At 40.9% G+C, this 20,253-nt stretch overlaps 1 protein-coding gene across 5 annotated transcripts in view; it reads right to left on the reverse strand.

Annotated features, from left to right (window-relative positions):
• Positions 1-20,253, reverse strand: part of LOC110988453 (GATOR2 complex protein MIOS-like) — a 147,501-nt gene that overhangs the window by 7,584 nt on the left and 119,664 nt on the right. For 2 of the 5 annotated variants that reach the window (XM_022251950.2, XM_022251951.2), the window contains exons 21-22: positions 18,201-18,333; positions 6,662-6,764 (exon numbers count right to left, since the gene is read on the reverse strand). In XM_022251950.2, the coding sequence (XP_022107642.2) occupies positions 6,662-6,764; positions 18,201-18,333 (236 nt within the window). Of the gene's footprint in view, positions 1-6,661; positions 6,765-18,200; positions 18,334-18,505; positions 18,800-20,253 lie in introns of those variants that run through there. The other 3 variants (XM_022251952.2, XM_087147893.1, XM_087147894.1) reach the window with 3 other exon arrangements.

A 20,253-nucleotide genomic window follows, 5' to 3' on the forward strand; every position in this document is an offset into this window, starting at 1 on the left:
TTTGAAATACCCACAACAAAGCTAACCTGACCCCAGTCAGCTGGAGAGTTTTTATTGGCCAGAAGCAAGTTTTCCGATCTACAACAGGGTGCTCAGTGCACAACCGGTGTGCCTTAAGATTTCAGTCTACACGAAAACGTTACGTTGAGTGGTGATAGCGTGCGTACACTACGACTATGGGGCTCCATGAGGCGATTTCGCGCAGGAGATTCTCTCAACGTGTCGGACAATATTCGTGTGCAACACTCTCATGATAACCACGACGGATATGTATTGGCTCAAGTGCATGATGCTCATTTTTTGTTTTGGGTGAATTCAGCTAACTGGAGAAGTGATGCACCAGAACGTGAAATTGAATCTCTTCAAGTTTGCGCCAGTCATTTTGCAAAAACTGTGGAGGCATCAGGCTTCAGTAACGAATTCTGTTCTATTTATTGCCATTAAAGATAATTTGTTGCACTTGTAAGTTGTATTACTGAAAATAAAAAAAAATTGTCAGACGTGAGACTTTATTTTGACAGGGATTTTTTTTTCTGAAAAAAAAAACACTAGTGTGATAAGCATTTCTGTTTGAGCGAAACTGAATATAATATTTCTGACAAACTAGAACTGATTAAAATGAACCATGACAACAGATGTTATCAAAATGGATAGTGAACTGAATATACCCTGTTTTTGTACTTAAACATTAGGCTTATTTTAAGGAGAGCGATTTGCTGTCCTGACTGATTTCAGGAGAGCTCTCCTGGATTTTCTAGAAATGAAGGACTGGTGTATACATCTTTCACACAAGTCTCGTAGTAGAGGCATGCTCAAAATGCAATGTTCTTGCGCGGTTCTTGTCCATCAAGTTTAAGTGCATGATTTTATGTGTTTTTGTCGTAAAATAAAAAATACCTCGGTCTTGTGCAGTTTGTAGTTTTGGACAGGAATCTCGTACACTGAGACTTCATCTTGATGTTTCTGTGCATGCAATACGGTGTTGAATCGATTCTCTGGACAGCGCATTACAGTTAGATTTTAAATATTCCTAATTATCGCAGATAAAAACAATATGCTGCGAACTTCGAGGACTGCTTTGACAAATATCCAGTGTCTGCAAAAGCACCCTGAACTGAGAAAAGCGACGCATAAGCCTCGCTGACTGCTTGTGTTGTGTTGCATCTGCCGGTGTATGGTGCTGTGTTGCTGGAACACTGCCGGGTTTGTTTTTGGGACCGCCACTGCAGCCCTGCAACACTACCAGGTTGCGTGCCTTTGTCATTCATCAGCGAGCAAATGGTTACTTTCATAGGAACTGAATCCACTCACTTTCACGAGAAGAATCCTTTATGTGTTTATCTCTTTTCTTTCGACACACTGGAAACTGTAGGCTCTGCAATAAACAAGCCCACACACTGTCTTTTCTAGTGCATGCATTACAAGGTACATGTAGCCCGCGATTCAGCCCAAGATTTCGGTCTGGGTACTGATTCCTACACTGACGTTAATCTAGGAATTGTCTGTTGCCACACTGCACGTGAACAAGAGTGCACTCCCACATGTATGCCACGAAAAATAAGTTTCAACCTTCAACATCTGGTAGTCCTTCATTTCGCAACAAATCTCACTAGTATTTTGACCAGCTAAGAGACAAGGGAACCAGGGCTGGCTAGACCAGAAGGGTGCAATGAAAATTGGATTAAATGAGGACACGTTAGGGCCGGCGCCCATTTAGACCCAGTTTGAAAAGGGCCCCCCCGGTAAGCCTGCCCTGTTGCAAAAACCCCTTTCATACTGGCCTGGGATACTGGACTGGTTGTTGATCTCGAGCTTCTCCATCCTGGGGTCTTTTGCTTGCAAGTACTGGTACATGTAATCTATCCCAGAAGGAACCTGTTTGTGGTTTTTAATCCTTCAGCGCTATACAATGTTTACACTAATCCGCTTAGACCCCTCTTTATCTGTGGAAGCATGGCTGGGGAAGCCTTCCGTCAGGGACTTTGAAATGCCAACGTGCAGAGAGGCCTGATACTGGCCTGGAGTAGCCTGAATACCGGGCAGGCATTATACAGGGCGGGCTACTGGGAGGCTCTTTTCAAACCAGGTCTAAATGGTTGCCGGCCCTTTGTTCTTGATGGTCAGACGGAAGTAGCAAAGGGCGTTGAACACTGCTTGGAGTTCCAGGATGTTGATGTGACTCCCTAGAAGGGGCAGACCCCAAGTCCCCGATGCATGTAGGTTAAGGCAGAAATGCACCCTATCACCACTAGGAAGTGCTGGTCGTGATGGTGAGTTGCAGAGCAAGTCTCGGAAAGGAGAGGCCTTTGACTGGGGTGGAAGAGTGCCAGCAGATGAAGTTGAATTGGACACATGTAGAGATGGCAGAAGGGAACCAGGAGGTGGAGTTAAGCCCAAGCTGGGGCACAGTGGTGAGGGAGGAAGAGGCGGATGCAGGTAACCAAGTTGGTGACATGATTTGTATGTGGTGTTGCGATGCCCCACCGGAGGTTGAAAATTGTCCCAAGGTAGGGAGTCATCTCAAATTTCGTCCAGGAAAAGTTGAGGATAAGCTGTAGAAAAGTGTTGCAGTGAAATGTTGAAGGCTACTGGAAATTTCCCCACAATCTTCCTGGAATGAAGTTATCAGTATTTATATACATACCCCCACTCTGTGGTTTTGGTCAGGCAGGCCATTCAAGGACACCTGTGGTTTTGATGACAGAAGAGCCACTGGCAAAGGACTGCACTCCTTACACAAAGCTTTTGGAAACTTCTCTTACTATCAGTTGGAATAAATATACGTTGACCCTTTCATAAAATACAAAACTTCTTTAGGTTTTTCTCCTGCTGGGGATGGTCTTACTTCAGGCAAATACAATTTTATTTGTACTTAATCTGATAATGTTATGGCACAAAAGGACATTAACAAGAAGAGATCCTGTACAGGCCCTGTATCTCAAACAATCTTGCTGCAATATCTTTATTATTAACAAAAAATATGGCATAATATACGGAAAGTTAAGCATACTGTTGCTTTGCATTTTTTTATATTTTGATGTGAAATTCTAAAAATCTGTTATGACAATCATGATCAGACAATTCTGGAAAGGGAACCTTTCAAAAATATCAAAGTGAATACTTCCAGTTTTAAATTTAGAACTGAATTGGACATGGAAGTATAACAATGGGAAGAGGTAACACAACTTGTACATTTAACAAGTGAATGAAACAAAGCATACTTGTATATAAGCAGTGCGACTGACAAAGTCTGCATTTTTTCCAAACAACTATTTGATTTAGTCGTCAACTCTGAACACATGACCAAAGAGAAAGTCATAGTGTGTTGAGTGATCCAATGTCAGTCTCTGAAAACCGCAAACCACTTAAAACACTGACCACTTATTATAAGCTCACTGGTAATGTAAACAGTCCTTCACAGTAACTGACTTACATGTACTAATGCAAAATTCCTCCACACCTTCCCCTCAATAAAAGCGCTGCTACTTGCAGGGAAATTGTCAGGAAAGTATGCATTCTCCCCACAATTTTACGGCAACTTGTCCTGGACAAGATTTGAGATGACTCCTAGGACGTTGAGTGGAAGGTCATGACTTGTTGTTTATGAGGAACCCCAGACTTGTGGAGAGGTCGTAAACGAGGTGGGTGGAAGTGGTAACCTCAGTTGCGGACTTGCCAACGAGAACTGCAGAGGTAGAAGCAGTCTTCCCAGAAAGGCCCAGAGGGTAGCTGGAAGACGGGGTGACGAAGAGAGATCAAAAGCCCTGATGGCACAGGAAGCTGGTGGGCTCTGTTGTCCCTGGCATGAGTGGTGGTGTGCCTGCATGGCCCAGTATTGTCTCTGCAGGGACCGCTCCAGAGAGCAGCATTGCATTGTCCCGTGGAGAGTCAGCATCTTTGTCACAGCTGGGTGCCCCCTGCTGAAAGAGCATCTGAAGACAATGGCACAAGGGGCAACTTGGTCGGTGTAGATAGTGCTGGTGGTGTGGGGCAGCTCCGACGCGTGGTCTTATGGGCCATGCCGATGTTGGGTGTTGCCCATGGTAGGTGTTGACAAGAGCTTGTTGATGGCCAGCGTCACCCGTTCAGAATGCTTGGGAACTGTGATGCTTGAGAAGTGTTGCGCCCAGACTAGCGGGAGAAATTTTGACCCTGAGTGCAGTGCCACTCCGCACTATTATTGACTGTGAAGCTTCGGTGCTGTGTTGGGGAACTGAACGTGTAGATATCGCACGCACTGCAGCTCAGACCCTTGAAGTGTGGCATGGGCTAACCCTGAACTGAACCAAAGATGGTATTGCCAGCAGGGATAAGCAGCGGAATCAAAAGTTTAGCAAAATGCTACTTGATCCTCCGCAGTCCGACTCCGGTTGGGGAATGTGGGTTTGCGGAATTCGGAATGCTCGCACTTCCTCGTGAACCCCAACAAACCCAGGGTTGCCCCATTGACCCTATATATACCAAGGAAAGAGGGGGACCGAAGAATTGGATCACTAGCACCGCCTCGTGGAACCCCCAACAATCCCAGGGTCACCCTGTTGACCCTATGTATCACTTGGTAGTATAATAGCGTGGAGTCAACAATCTATAGAATTCACAGACATGAGAAGAAAAAATACCACCAAAACAAAAAAATACTGTACACACATTAACTCAAAATTTTTTATGTACATGTTTAACAATACGTTATGGTTTGATCAAAGTATCAAAAAGGTGTGGAAGCAAAAACGGAAACTCGATAAACTCGAAGAGGTAACAAAAGACATGTCCGTTAAGAATCACGCCAAGGAAAAGAAGTACAAACATTAGGGCCATTCCGCTACGCATCATGGAACTAGAGGCCGCACTACGGTTGATCAGAAGTTACAGTGAATTGAATCAGGTGCAAAGGAATTTGCATATTTAGGAGCTGTTTGGGGTAGGTTGAAAGCAGAAAACTTGAAAAGTCCTTGGTTCAATATTTTAGCTTTTGTTCTTTTGAACAGCTGGTCCTTCTGGCTCAGGAACTCCTGTCGTATTGCAAGTGCTTTATTTAGGGTTGCCTCTTTGTCAGACCCAGAGATGGAGGAGATGTCTGTTCCTATGAGCTGAGTTGAAAGGTGGTAAAGGAACTGGAGTTGTCAGCATCACCACTACCATTGCCCTCACTGTTCTCAAAATCCGAACTGTAATCCTTCCTGAGGTGTTTTGGGATCATTGTTGGTGCAATTTTACTATCGGTGTCTTGGCTGTGTTTCCCTGCCGGAGTCATGACCTTTGATCTATTTTTACATGAGGCAGGTCCATTGGCTTTCCTTTCAGCAAAAATGTGCAAATCTCGTTATCTGTCTTTGTGTTATTAGATAGTGTCCAAAGTCCTCATTTCCTGAGAATGACTTCATCAGAGTCACAAAATTTAGCAATTCATTACTGCTTTAAGGAATGCTAACTTTTAGCTGCATCCCCTCTACATATCCACCCTATTTTGAACTCTTCCTTTTTATTCACGTCCATGCATCCTTGTTATCCACCCCGTGCTTCAAAGCAACAACAGGACGAAGAAAAGTTTCAAAGAGCATATCATGCATTAGAGGCTACCTTCAAGAAAGATATGACCTGTGGGTCAGTGAGAGTATACTCCCACTGTGATTACATGTACATGTATACTCTTCCCACGGATGCATAAAAAAAATGGACTTGCAACGCCTTTGTATGAAGAAGCCAACCAGCGGCCATTTTACCAAGCCGAATACAAATGCATGGGTTGGCTCCCTTCTATTGACATAAGGAAGAACAGAGGCGGGCATTGCCAGGAATCCCAGGATTAAGGGCATTGCTAGTCCAGATTTTATTATACACATCCGTGACTCTTCCACCAAAAAAAAATCATCCCAGCAATCACAAGGATCTCAAGATGGCAGAAAGTATGCATTGTCAGTATAGTTGGAAAAAAATGGTGTTCTGTGGCTTCTGTTTTGCCATGTGTATGAAACTTGTTCACATACTCCATCACACATGCACTTACATGTGGTTAAAATGATTTCAAAATCTTGCAGTCGTTAGCACTTACTACTATAGTTAAGAACTGACGACAAAACAAAATGTCATCTCTTCAGAACCATGCAGCACACAAATCACAAAAATACTCAGTGTAAAGGGTCCATGTGATGCTTTTTTACACCCTCTTGAACTTGTACATCCTCTCCAATACAGGAAAAGTATTCAACAACCAACCTTTCAACCAACCAATTCAAAATTGTCCGTACATTTCCCAACAACAGGGGTGTTGCTTTTGCTATGAAGACACTGTTCAGTTTGCATGTTTTCATGTCCAAATTTGAACCCAACATTTCAGAGAACTTGTCGCTCTCTGGCTTATTGCCATGTACATAAAGAATCGTGAATCACCCAAGACCAGGAATGTAAGACAGCCGAGTATTAATAACTCCAGCAGGTTTTTGTGTACATATCATTGTAATTATGAGGTTTCCTGCCCAGAATGACACCACACTATAGCTAATGAATGTAAAATTATTAGCATTAACACAAATATGGCACCAAAATCCCCCTTTAAGAGGGCAACATCCTCCGTGTTACCACATAGAAACTCCGTGTGTGCCTGCACGTGATAAGTGGTTTGAAAAATGGAATAAATAACTTATTTGAACTAGCAGGAACTTACTTGAACCATTCTGTAAGATGGCAAGCATGACCTCCATGACGACAAGACTGACACCATGTAAACCACTGGCTGAAGTCCGTCTGCTTACTCTGAGCAACTGTGTCTTATTCAAAGCAAAAGCACAGAGATACACTTTGAAATTAGAAAAAATGGACATGCACAAATGACATGAACAAATTGGAAATTCAAATCTCTTCAACTACAGTTAATGCCTGAAAAATCTCAAACAAACCTCAACCAATAATTTGTCAGCTCAGTACCAACATGCCCTTCTCTAAAATAAAAATTTGAGTGGTAAAAACCATAATGTTACAAATCGATTTTAAAATGTACCCAAAAAAAGTTTTATAATTAAATGATGCTGTATGAAGTCGGAATTCATACACGTACACATGAGTGGCAAGAAAACATAAGACTGTTGCAGGGAACAGAACTTCATGTACAAGTACTATGCTTATAAATCATTTGTTACAATGTGTTGAGGTATTAATCATAATTTACAATTAATACCTCAACATGAGGTTCTCACTATAATAAATATGTATGCAAAAACATGTAAAAGTGAAATTTCAGTCCTTAAAAACAGGGATATATTTGGGTTAGGTATGTTATCGAAAGGTTGTGACTGTTTTTCATTTACAGGGGAATATAACACACAGACACATAATCCAGCAAACAGCTGCATGTATGCCCCATGAATTTCAGCTTAAAGACTGATGGAGATAAACTGATAAAGATATTATGCTTAAAATGCCCTCAACAAAACACCCTCTTAACTTCTTAGCTCTCATTTTAATCTTAACAAGCTGCCTTTGGCTGCTCAGTTCCACAGCAAGAGGGATAACTCAAACAAAGTGTCAAAAATTGGAACAGAAGGGCACACTGGATTATTTAGCAATTGGTTACAGATGTAATCAGATTCAATACAGATGCAAAACAATGTTATAGCAATTAATAGCAAAGATCAACAGTTTTTGCCGTAGAACGTGGGTTGTGATTTTGGGCTGTTGCCACACAAAACATTTTAGTATGATATCACCAGAAACCTGTTTTGAGGGACAACTACTAAAGTGCACCAATGACCAGCAAGCAGTCACAACCAAATATCATCAAACCCTGATAGTTTTGGTATGCTTCCTGATTCCTATTCTAAAGTAGAAAGCTACATGTACATGTAGTATAAGGTAGAATATACCTCATACATGTGTATACATGTACATGAACTAATATTCAGTACCCAGTTGTTTACTTGTAAAATAGAGCAGAACTTTATAAAAACTACATGCACAAATACATATCTCTTGTTCTGTCAAAGAGACAAAATTGACCAGCAATTTATAAAACACATAAGTTCTATTTTAATTAGTCTTATAAGTATGAGCAAACAGTCTTGCGTTTTAGATTTGAAGGATGACCAACAGTGGTGCATGGCGGACTCAGTGGAGCTAAATGTTTTTTCTCTTTCTATGTTTTATTGATCATAAAAATGCAAAACATATATTAGAAAGAAAAAACATGAATTATACAGAATTAAGGAGATTGAAGAAACAGGAGATAAAGGGAAAGTATAAAAGAAAAAACTTCAGAAAAAAGTTGGGGGCCATGAAGAGATGTAGAAAGATGGTCACTGTACATCTCCATTTGAAATAATTGCTAGGGTTTACAGAATTAGAATTGAAATTTCCATTTGTTATAATGAAGACTAAGAGTTTGATTTTTAATAGCAATCTTATATTCTATATGATATTGATTTTGTGAAAATAGTCTTAACCCTAGAAAGGAACGCATTTGACTCTGGAATTTACAACTATAATATAAATTTAGTAAAAAAAACAAACATGAAGTCAAAAACTTGTTATGGGGAACTCAAAAAAAGAATTCAATTTTCCCAAACTAAATTGGGTCAGTGAGACTTTGGTTGATAAAAAACATGAGGTCTGACAAGATGGGTGAAACATGATCAAACTCATAAAAAATATGAAACAAAGTTTTGGGACATCAATCACAAAAAGCACAGTTAGGAGAAACCTTTCTTCCAATTTTAAAAAGAAAGTTATTGAAGGCAATAACCCCATGAAACATCTTAAAATATAAAGCTCTTAATCTGGATTCAATTGTACATTTAAAGTTACGTGTATGAATCACCTCAAAATGTTCATCTTCCAAGTTTGTATTTAAAGTACTATTCCAAAAATTCTTTTGTTTTTATGGGGTGGGTTTATCAATCCTTATATTGTAAGTATACAAAGACACTTTCTTCAACATGAGGTTATTTTTTAACACAGTCACTAAATCATCACCCTTCAGTTGCTTATAAAAAAAAAAATCATGAGGAATACAATTGAGCAAAGTGTTATACTTCCGTCTTTTAAAGGAAATATCATGCTCAATTATGAACTTTTCAAATAAAAGAAGATTAGGCTTAGGTTCATTAAACAAGTTCTTAACACAAATTATACCTTTTTCATACCACTCTGGAAAAAAAGGTATAGCTTTGATTTAGAGCGAATATGTCTATTAAACCACAAAATTTCCGAAAAGAAGAAATCAGTTAATTCGAAACCCATATCAATAACAGCCTTTTCCCTAAAAAGGTCCATGTCCTAATAGAGTCCGCAACCTGAGAGTTTTTTATTTTACCGAAAAGATTCTCAGGAGGATTAGATTTCCACAAAATGTCTATATTAGGGTGAAAGTTAAACAAAGAATCAATTTCTGTAGTTTTCCATGAACTGTCATAGGAATCATCTAGCAGTTTCTTAACCCAGGCTGTTTTTTTTTAGCTTGACAGAAAATGAAAGGATCTATAATACGAAGACCCCAAAAGAATAATCTGTGTACATAATTTTCCATTTCACTCTATCATTTCCATTATTCCAGATGAATTTTAAAAATATTTTTTTCCAATTCTTGAAAGAATGAGGTAGGTATTTTGATACACCAGAAAAGAGATAAAGCAACTGTGATAAAAGGAGAGATTTTATGACAGATGTCTAGATCTCAAACTGTTAAGAGTCTGCTCAATGCTTTTTGACTTAATTTTATAGTTTAAATCAAACAACAATTTTAAGTCCAAAGAGAAATTAATACCCAGAGTTCTAAATTGGGTTGACTTCCACACCAAACCAATCTCTTGAAAGGGACGATTACAGCACCCCTTTTAGAACCAACCCAAATAGCTTCAGAATTTAGAAATATTAATTTTACATCCAGAGTAAGTGGCAAATTGATTGAGGGTATCAAAAAGATTATCAAAAGAAGCTTATGAGCCATCCAAAAAACAAGTGGTATCATCTGATAAATTTATAAAGAAACTTTTAGTTCATGGTTATCCACAGGAATACCATGAATATTGTCATTCTGTCTAATTGCAATAGCCAGAATTTCGATTACCAGAAGAAACAAATAGGGAGAAATTGGACAACCTTGCAGAATCCCTCTTTCCATCAAAATTGGCCAAGTCAGAAAGCCATTATTAATAACATAGGTTTTTCTGCAAAAGTAGAGAGACTGAATCCACTGGATAAATTTGTTGCTAAAATTAAACTGTTTTAACACTTCCAAAAGAAAATCATGATTTATATGTACACTGTCAAAAGCTTTCTCAATATTGTTATGATAATGCTCTAGCGCCCTCTCGTGGTAAGACCTTCAGGGTGATTGACCGGGCTGGGGAGGTCACATTGTTGCTAACCGTATGCCGAGTGTGGACGAGCATGGAATAAAGCAGTAGCTCATGTATCCTTAAATTGCCTCTTAAAGCCGAAGCCCCTTTATTAAGCTGCAACACCACAACCCATAACATGGTGTCAGATGCTGAGGATCTTTCTTTGATGCGAGTTGGAGCTCTCCCTTAGTGAAATTCCAACGGATGAACTCACGCAGTTGCCATGTCAGCGACGCCGTTGAACCACGCCGTTGCCTGTGTGTGTGTGCGCGTACGCGATGAACAGAGTGGACATTTCATGACATGTACTGTGGATTTGAACAGACTCTGAACTGTATGGACGGCATCGGCATAATCGGTGTGTTTGCATTCAGACCACAGTGAATAGTAGTAAGAGGTGTTGGCTATGTGTGTGTACATGTATTAAGAGCCATGATTAGATTCTTCTATAATTTTGAATAGGAACACAGTATTCAGTAAAGCTAGACTCGAGTTTGTTTTAAGCAGTTGCACTTAAGTCCTAAGTTTGTGGTGTTCATTGTGTCTATTGTATGCTGGGACACACAACGCTTGAAGCATGCCAAACCCATCCGAAGACACACATATGAGTCGCATTCCTCTCCCTAAGCCTTTGCAGTTGACAGGAAATCTGAAGAAAAATTGGGAGAAATTTTGTTTCGTCTGGAATAGCTATGAGGTCATAACTAACCTTGATAAAAGCCCAGACAGGGTAAAAATTGCCCACTTTATTACAGCCATAGGCCCTGAAGCCTTGGATATACATAATGGATTGCCATTTGAGAGAGAAGATGACAAGAAGTCGTTGAAAGTGATCTTGGATTTGTGGCAGAAATATTGTGTTGGTAAAACAAATGTAACTTACGAGCGGTACAAATTCAAATTCAAAACTGCTCACAACAAGGGGAAACATTTGACAACTTCTATGTTAAGCTACGCACGCTAGCGGCTACATGCGATTTTGGTGAATTAGCAGATGTTCTTATTTGTGACCGCATTGTTTGCTGAATCGCGGATAATGCTACAAGAAAACAGCTGTAGCAGGAGCCTAAGCTGACACTGTCAAAGTGTCTGGACCTGTGTTGAGCCAGTGAACCCTTCAAAGTCCATCTGAATGCTATGTCAAATGATTCCAATGCTGTTGACACTGTAGTGCATGCCTCATGTGCGAAGAAAGGGAAACCACAGAATTACCGTATTGAGTGTCTGTATTGTGGTCGTGAGCACAAATTAGGTAGAGCAAATTGCCCAGCCTATGGAAAGGAGTGTAAAACATGTGGTAAAGCAAACCGCTTTGCTCAGAAATGCAACCAAGGCGCACCACGTGGTACTAGACATGTTAAAACAAAGAAAAAGGGCAAAGTTCATACTATTGAGGAAACTGAATCCTCTGAAGAAGAGTGCATTTGTGTTACACTAGAGGACAATGATGCTTGTGTAGTGAATCAAGTCACTTCGGATTTGAAGAGCAAAATTTATGCGCCCATGGAAGTTAGAGGTGTAACTAAGCCTGTACACATGCAAATTGACTCAGGGGCCACATGTAATGTGATGCCCGCCCGTTTCTTGCCACAAGGTACTGTTGTAGAGAAAGCAAATCACAAGTTATGCATGTACAATAAAGAAACTATGCCAGTTGAAGGAATGTGTAAGCTGCACTTGAGGAACTCAAAGAATAGGAAGAAATACTTGGGGCTAAAACTGCTCAACAGATGAGACTAATCAAAGTAGTGTATGCTAATATTGCTGTGGTCGAGCAGACACACGCTGAACGTGCCGTGTTGGATAACAAGTGAATGGGACTAAGTAAACCTGAGATACTACAGAAATACACGGATGTATTTGATGGTCTTGGCCGCATGCCAGGCCAGGTACATCTGACTGTCGACCAAGATGCGAAACCTGTGGTAATGCCTCCACGCCGTGTGCCAATCGCGATCAAGCCAAAGCTGAAGGCAGAGCTCCAAAGACTGGAGGAACGCGATGTAATCGAAAACGTCACAGGCCTGACAGATTGGGTATTAAGCATGCCCACTGTGGTCAAGCCCAGTGGTAAGCTGCGATTATGCATTGACCCACAACATCTCAACCTCGCATTAAAGCGTGAACAATATCCTCTCCCAGTAATACAGGATGTGCTTCCACAACTCGCGAAGGCCAAAGTCTTCAGTAAAGCAGATCTGAAGGATTTCTCCAGTGTGAACTGGATGACAAATCGGCATGCCTCACTACATTTCAGACACCATGGGGGGGATACCAGTGGCGCCGTTTGGTGTGTCTTCTTTGCCTGAGTTGTTCCAGATGAAACTGGACCAGTGCCTTGAAGGCTTAAGCGGCATACATGTCATAGCAGATGACATCCTCATAACAGGACAAGAAGAGACACTGGAAGAGGCCATTCGCGACCATGATCAGAACATGAGGAATTTCCTCTCCCGATGCAAGGAAAGGAACATCAGACTCAATAAGGATAAGCTTGAGTTCAAAAGTGACAAGGTCACTTTCATTGGTCATCGTTTGACACAGTTCGGAGTTAAGCCTGATCCGAACAAAGTTGAAGCAGTTTGCAACATGGAAGCTCCTACATCTGTAGAGGAAATACAACGTTTTGTCGGCATGGTGAAATATCTGGCAAAGTTCCTGCCTGACTTGTCAGAGATGAGCGAACCACTGCGACGTTTGACACATAAGGATGTCAAATGGACATGGACAAAGGAACAGACGGATGCATTCCAGCGCATTAAATAGTGCGTCACGTCCGCTCCAGTTGTGAGGTACTTTGATCCTGTTGTCGAGGCTGAAGGACAAGGCGATGCATCTGACAAAGGCCTCGGATTTGTATTACTGCAAGAAGGTCAACCAGTCACATACTCGAGTAGAGCCCTCACGCCTGCGGAAACAAGATATTCGCAGATAGAGAAAGAACTGTTGGCCCAAGTGTTTGGTTTGGAGCGGAACCACCAGTACACATACGGACGGACAGTGGTGCTGTGGACAGACCATAAGCCTCTGGTATCCGTAAACCATTAGCAATAGCGCCCAAGCGACTACAGCGTTTGCTCATCCGACTGAAACAGTACGATGTGGACATACGCTATAAGCCAGGCAAGGAAATGTATCGTGCGTATCTAAAGAACACTGAACGTTCACCAGTAGAGGCAGAGACAGAAAGCATCCACAAGATGGACGATCTGTCCATCTCGACAAAAACCCAGGAACTGATCGTGCGTGTTACAGAAGAAGACGCGAGCCTTCAAACAGTCAAAGGCTTCATCGCAACAGGCTGGCCCGACAGCAAAGGCTAGCTGCCAGCCGAGGCACGCCCCTTCTTCAGCATCCGCGAGGAACTGACATACCAAGATGGAGTTATATTCTGCGGTACACGCTGTGTCATCCCAAAGGCAGCAAGACCACGAGTGCACGAGCGTCTACAAAGCGCACATACAGGAGTGCAAAGCACACTAAGAAGAGCACAAGATCTTGTCTATTGGCCGGGAATGACTCATGACTTAACAGACTATATCTCAGCCTCTGAAACTTACAACAAATACCAACCACAGCAGCAGAGCGAATCCCTGATCTCACATAAAACACCAGATCGATCCTGGCAGAAGATTGGCATAGACTTATGCACTGTTGACAACATGGACTACCTGTGCAGTGTTGACTACTTCTCTGAATATTTCGAAGTTGACAGTCTGCCCCACAGCAAAGACGCAAAGGCTATCATTAAAAGACTGAAATGCCACTTTGCTGCACATGGCATACCGGACACAGTATACTCCGATAATGGATCACCATTCAGCTCAAAGGAGTTCGCGGACATCGCCAATGAGTACGAGTTCACCCATGTCACCAGCTCTCCACAGTATCCACAGAGTAATGGCAAAGTTGAGAGCACGGTAAAAATTGCAAAGAGGCTCATTCGCAAAACCAAGGATAGTCATGGGGATATTCACCTCGCTCTGTTAGCCTGGAGGAACACTCCAACAGAAGGCCTAAACAGCTCCCCTGCTCAGCGTTTCTATGGACGCCGTATGAAGACCAATCTGCCTACAAAAGCACAACTGCTGGTGCCATCACAACAACCCCAACAGGCCATCCTTGCCCAAAGGAGCATCAAGCAGGCCAAGCAGAAACGGTAGCCCTACCCCATCTCCAGCCTGGAGACACAGTACGCATACTTCCCAAAGCCAATTCCAAAGTTTGGGAAAAAGCACAAGTACAGGAGCAAGTCAATATTCGTTCGTACAAAGTGATCACAGAGGATGGTCAGGAATTTCGCCATAATCGGAAGCACCTCAGACGCACCGCAGAAAGATACGTCCCGCCCTGCGAGTTGCAGTTTCCATCAGAAGGCCCAGCTTCAGACAATCAGAGCAGCCGGGCTGACCAAACAAACACACACACAGAGCAACAAAATCCACAACGCAGCACATGTGAACGGAAACCACCAAGCTATCTAAAGGACTATGTCACATGAATATTGGACAAGGTGCACCATCAGGAACGGACTTTATGGACTTTATCTAACTACATACCTGTATTGCAAGTTGAAGTACCAAAAAAAAAATGGAGAAAAACAAAAACAAATTAAGGCACACCTCACCATGTAAAAAGGATATACTGGAAAGTTTAAAAAACAAAACAACACAAAACAAAATAGGCTAGTGCCTTAGGAGCATTTAAGAGGGACTATTGTATTGTTAGTTTAAGTAGTTAAAACATCGGTCCTGTATAAGTAATGTAAGTCCTGATATGTCATTATTTTTGTTTGTTTTTAAAGAAGGAAAGGTGTTACGATAATGCTCTAACGCCCTCTTGTGGTAAGACCTTCGGGGTGATTGACCGGGCTGGGGAGGTCACGTTGTTGCTAACCGTATGCCGAGTGTGGACGAGCATGGAATAAGGCAGTAGCTCATGTATCCTTAAATTGCCTCTTAAAGCTGAAACCCCTTTATTAAGCTGCAACACCATTACCCATAACAAATATCTAACAAGAAGATAACACCAAGAAGAGAATGGTAATCAGTATACTCAATTACATCCAAAATTAGCCCGATATTATCATCAATATGTCTACCCTTTAGAAAACCAGATTGAGTGAATAAGGTCATTGAGATAATGCTTTAAATGATCAGCGATTGTCTTAGCAATCAGTTTATAATCAACTGTGAGTAACGAAATTGGTCTAAAGTTTTTTATTCTAAGACAGTCACAGTCTTTCTTTGAAAGTAAAGTAACAATACTGGTTCTTTGAGACTGAGACATACACTCATTTTCAAGGGAAAAATTAAAGTTCATTAACAAATCACTGATATCTTGCCAAAGACAATATAGAATTCAACAGGTAGACCAATTCCAGGAGATTTGTTACGTTTCATTGAAATTAGATTACGGTACAATTCATTTTTAGTGACAGGTTTCTCCAGACAAGCTTGATTGTTAGTGGAAGGTTTACGAATGTCCGAGTTATTAAAGAGGAGATCAAGATTGGTTTGTGCACAATGATTACTGTTAGAATAGAGTTGTTTATATTAGGTGTAGATGTCATCAAGAATTGCATTCTTATCGGAAATAATATCATTCTTGTCATCATACAACCTGTGGATAATTTTCCGTTCACAAGAGCGCTTTTCCAAATTACAAAAGTGTTTGGAGCTCTTTTCCCCATGTTCAGCCCATTTTACTCTAGAAAGAATGATGACTCCATTAGCTTCAAAATCAAGAATCTTATTCAGTTTTGATTCAAGGGATTTAAGTTCTTCCCAAAGCAAAGAGCAGTCATCATATTCATGTAATTCATGACTGAGTTTAGCCTTATCATTATCAATTTGTTTTAATATATGGTCTTTTTCAACTGCTCTCTCACATTCTATACAGTGTCCAGAAATAGTACATTTGAATGTGTCCCAAAGCACTTGTGCATTACAAGAGGCGTTGTTATGAACGAACTTGAAATCATCGATTTTGCCTTTAATGAAGGTGATAAAATCACTATCATATTGTAAATAATGACATTTTAATTTCCAGTATCCTTGGCCTCTTGGCACAGGATTAGTCTTAACCATTTCCTGACGGGTGACCCGTTTTTGAGCGTGTAGGCTTTATACACGAAGCCGGGGAGCCCAAAACCAGACAAAAGAGTTGGGCTTTGTAACAAAAGACCATGCTCGACACAAAAGACCTGGCTGCTGGGAATTACCGACATTTTTCACTCTAAATAGTGGAGATAATCCAGCTTTGTTTTGAAACAGTATACCATGGTTTGGGGCATTTAGAGTGAGTGGATTACCACTGGGGACAAAAGCTCTCCAGCACTGCAGGATGAGCCACACAGCACTGCTGCACGCTTGAAAGAGGTCAGCAGTGCACTGTCCCCGGTTTCAGGAACAAAAGAATCTTAAATAACACCGCATAATCTGGGCTCTTTTTACAAGACTGCAGGCCTGGCTGAAATACTCGGGTGTCATTGAAGGTCAAGTGTCGATTTAGAGTATAGTGCCTAAAGATTACTGCCTGTGGGTATAAACGTCCGTTAAATGAAATGATGAATGATGAAGTATCATTAACATTTATAATTAGCCCGGCGCGAAGTGGTTAAAGGAGAGAGAAACTATTGAATGGTCAGAGGAGACACCAGGGATGATTTTAGAGCTCTCACAATTAGCCAAAAGATTTTCAGAAATCAAAATATAGTCAATCTGGACAAAGCTTTAGGATTTTGTTGATGACGAGTATATTGCCTCAATTTAGGATGATAAAATCTCCAAATTTCCAACAGACTGAATTCATCTGATAATAAATTCAGCATATCGCATAATTTAGAGTTGAAATGGTGGGAGCAGGAGCCTTGATAGTCAAGAGGACCCATAACAGTATTGAAATCTCCACCAATAATCAGTGAAGTACAATCAAAGTAATCAATTTTGGAAAACAGCACAAGGAAAACTCAGGGTCATCGGTATTTGGAGCACACAAGTTAACAGAGTTCCCATCTATTGAGAGAGAAAGGATTAAAAATCGACCATCTGGATCACAATAATGTCTATTTACATGAAATGAGACAGAGTTTCTAATCAATATAGCAACACCTTGACTATTAGAGGAGTAGTTACAAAACCAAGCATGTTCTCCCCATTGAGTTTTCCATAAATGATCATCATTCTTAATACAATGAGTCTCCTGTAAAAGAAGAATATCACTACCTATCTTCTTCAGAAATCCAAAAATATTTTTTCCTTTAAAGAAGTCTCATAACCCCTACAGTTAAAAGAGCAAAGTTTAAGAGTAGTCAATGTATATCAAATAAAAACAACCTTCAGGTGAGCATGTACTCGATGACCAAATTATAAGCATATTCAAAAGCAGACAAAAGGAAATCTTCATGGCTAACAACAAAAAGAAGAAAACGAGAAATCATTAAATTGAAATAAAAAAAAATCACAACTATGAAAATAAGTGTGATTAGTGCAAAGGATACAAAAAGAGCGGCAGTTTTCCTAAGGTGGAGACCAGGATCTCAAATCACTTCCAATTCTGATCATTCAGGAAAGCAAGCTGCCGAAAAGAGATCTATTAAGCATGTTTAATAGAAAGCAACAATACAAAACCTGTAAAGCTTGAAAAACGGGTGGCCAAACAAAAATACGCTTCATTTGCAGCAAGTCACTTAACCGTGATAAGCTGACCTGAACCATCACAGAACTTCAAGGAAGCTGGGTATGCAAAAGACGGTTTCTTGCCTTCTGCACGAAGTCATTTGTATGTCTCAAGTTGGACTTTCCGTCCAGTTAAAACCTGTTTTGCCAAGTCCTCAGCCACAAAGATCCTGACGCCCTTAAAATATCTTACCTGACTGCTGGTCTGTCTTTGAAGAATGCTTGTCTTGTGGTTGAATGGACTTTAATCCTGAGAGGGTACCCATATTCATTAAGCACAAAGCACAGCGAGGCAATGGCTTTCTACACTTGTAGCATGTTGATGCCTGCAAATCAAAAATAAAAAGGGGGCACCTAAATTGCAGATTTAGGGTATAAATACAATTATTTGGAGCCAAGCTACCCTATCATCTCCAGTCATGTCACAAGGAAGAGAGAGAAGTTTTCAACATCGCTTCTGAGACCAACCCTGGTATCTGTTAGAAACTTAAATAAGTCTGTAATATTGTTTATGGGGTGTGCTCATCATTGGACATAGGCTAAATAGCGAGGTATCTCTCTATGCATATTGGACCATGCATATTTTTAGCTTTTATGTGCGATGTGCATACCAATTAGTGGTCACACCTGTGCCCTTTGAAACGAATCCCTCTTCCACAGACTGATGGTACCAGTACGAGGGCTTGTGTGGGTGGACGAGTTGCTCACAAGAGTGATTTGTTAAACCTCCTCCTGTTGATGTGTTGTTCCAGTTAAACCAGGTTGTTAGTCCAACGACAAGAGATGATGTGGCTATGGTAGTCAAGAATGATAGGTTGATCGTTGAATTAGCCAAGCCGGAAGACATGCAACTCGGGCATGATGTAGATTATGGCTACATCCACAACAGGATACATGAATTGGGTCATCTCGTCATACAACTCCGAACACCCATCAACCAAATGTATTACTTGAATCATTTGTGCATCTCCACCACCTTGTTGATATTGTCAAGACAATCAATGATATTACTGGCTTCCAGTTGTATGTTCCATCACTTGCACTAAAGATTGTTTTCTATCAAGAAGTGTGCACTGGTAAAGAAAGGAATTGCCCTCGAGTCTGGCCAAACACACAAAGTGGAACGTGTGGAAGAGTTTCTGCATTCGTGCGAACTGAACTGGCAACTAGACCTTGTGTCCACATGTGCACAGAACACTGTACCAAGAAAAGCATAACAAAGTCACCATCCTCCCGTCATTCCTTCAGGAAACTGGTAACTGGGAAGTAAACTCTTCCAGAGTGCACAGGGCAAACAAATCAGACAGCCTTGGCAGAGATTGAATGAAGTCGCACTGTGCCGCCTCATCATGTTCAACCGAGGAAGGCAGGGGGAGATTTCCACAAGCACAGCATAGCTGAACTAGAGGGGGAATGCCTGTTGACTGATTTAGAATGCCATATGTGCTAGGGTTGAGCCGATTATTCAAAAAAACTATTTGACTGATTATTGAATATTCAATTATTGTTTTTCGAATAACCAAATGCAAAATTCATGAAAAAGACTGGAGTATTTCCTTTTTTTACGAAAAAAATCTCCCTATGGAGGCTTGTTTCAAGTAGATTCCAGACCCCTGAAGGCAGCTGATATGCCCCCCAGTCAAAACACAATATAAAAATCCATCCTAGAATCCATCCTATCTTGTGCCAAGATAGTTTTCTTTGTTTATGATGTATTGATGCAAACGTTTTTGCAATACATTGTAAAATATGATGAGACCTTCATGACAATATTTCAACTTAAAATTGTATGACTGGCGGTCAAGAAGATAGCTGCATCAGACTAAATTGTAAGTAGTCTCTATCTCAGCGATCACAAAATGTGGTGTCACAGACATTTTTATTGCAACAATTTACAGAAATGCCACAGGGTCTACTAAAAAAGAGGAACTTTTTAACTGTGGCAATTAACATTTAAGCACACCACCAAGCCTAGTGAGAAGAGTGCATAACTACCAGAGTTCTCTTGCTACCATATCCAGTTCCACTTATTTTCACCTTTGCAGTACTTGGCACACATGATACTGCTGGATCTCCGGTCATTTTGATGATCAGTAAGGCATTCACGCGCAGGCAGCACATGTCGCATCAGTATAAAGCATTCAGGTGCAGCTAGGCAGCACATGTCACATCAGTAAGGCATTCAGGTGCAGGCAGCGCGTGTCGCATCAGTAAGGCATGCAGGTGCAGGCAGCACGTGTCGCATC

This window comes from Acanthaster planci, linkage group LG17 (genome assembly GCF_054643075.1).
Source record: "Acanthaster planci isolate LZ-2023a linkage group LG17, COTS_SCS, whole genome shotgun sequence".
Classification (NCBI taxonomy): domain Eukaryota; kingdom Metazoa; phylum Echinodermata; class Asteroidea; order Valvatida; family Acanthasteridae; genus Acanthaster; species Acanthaster planci.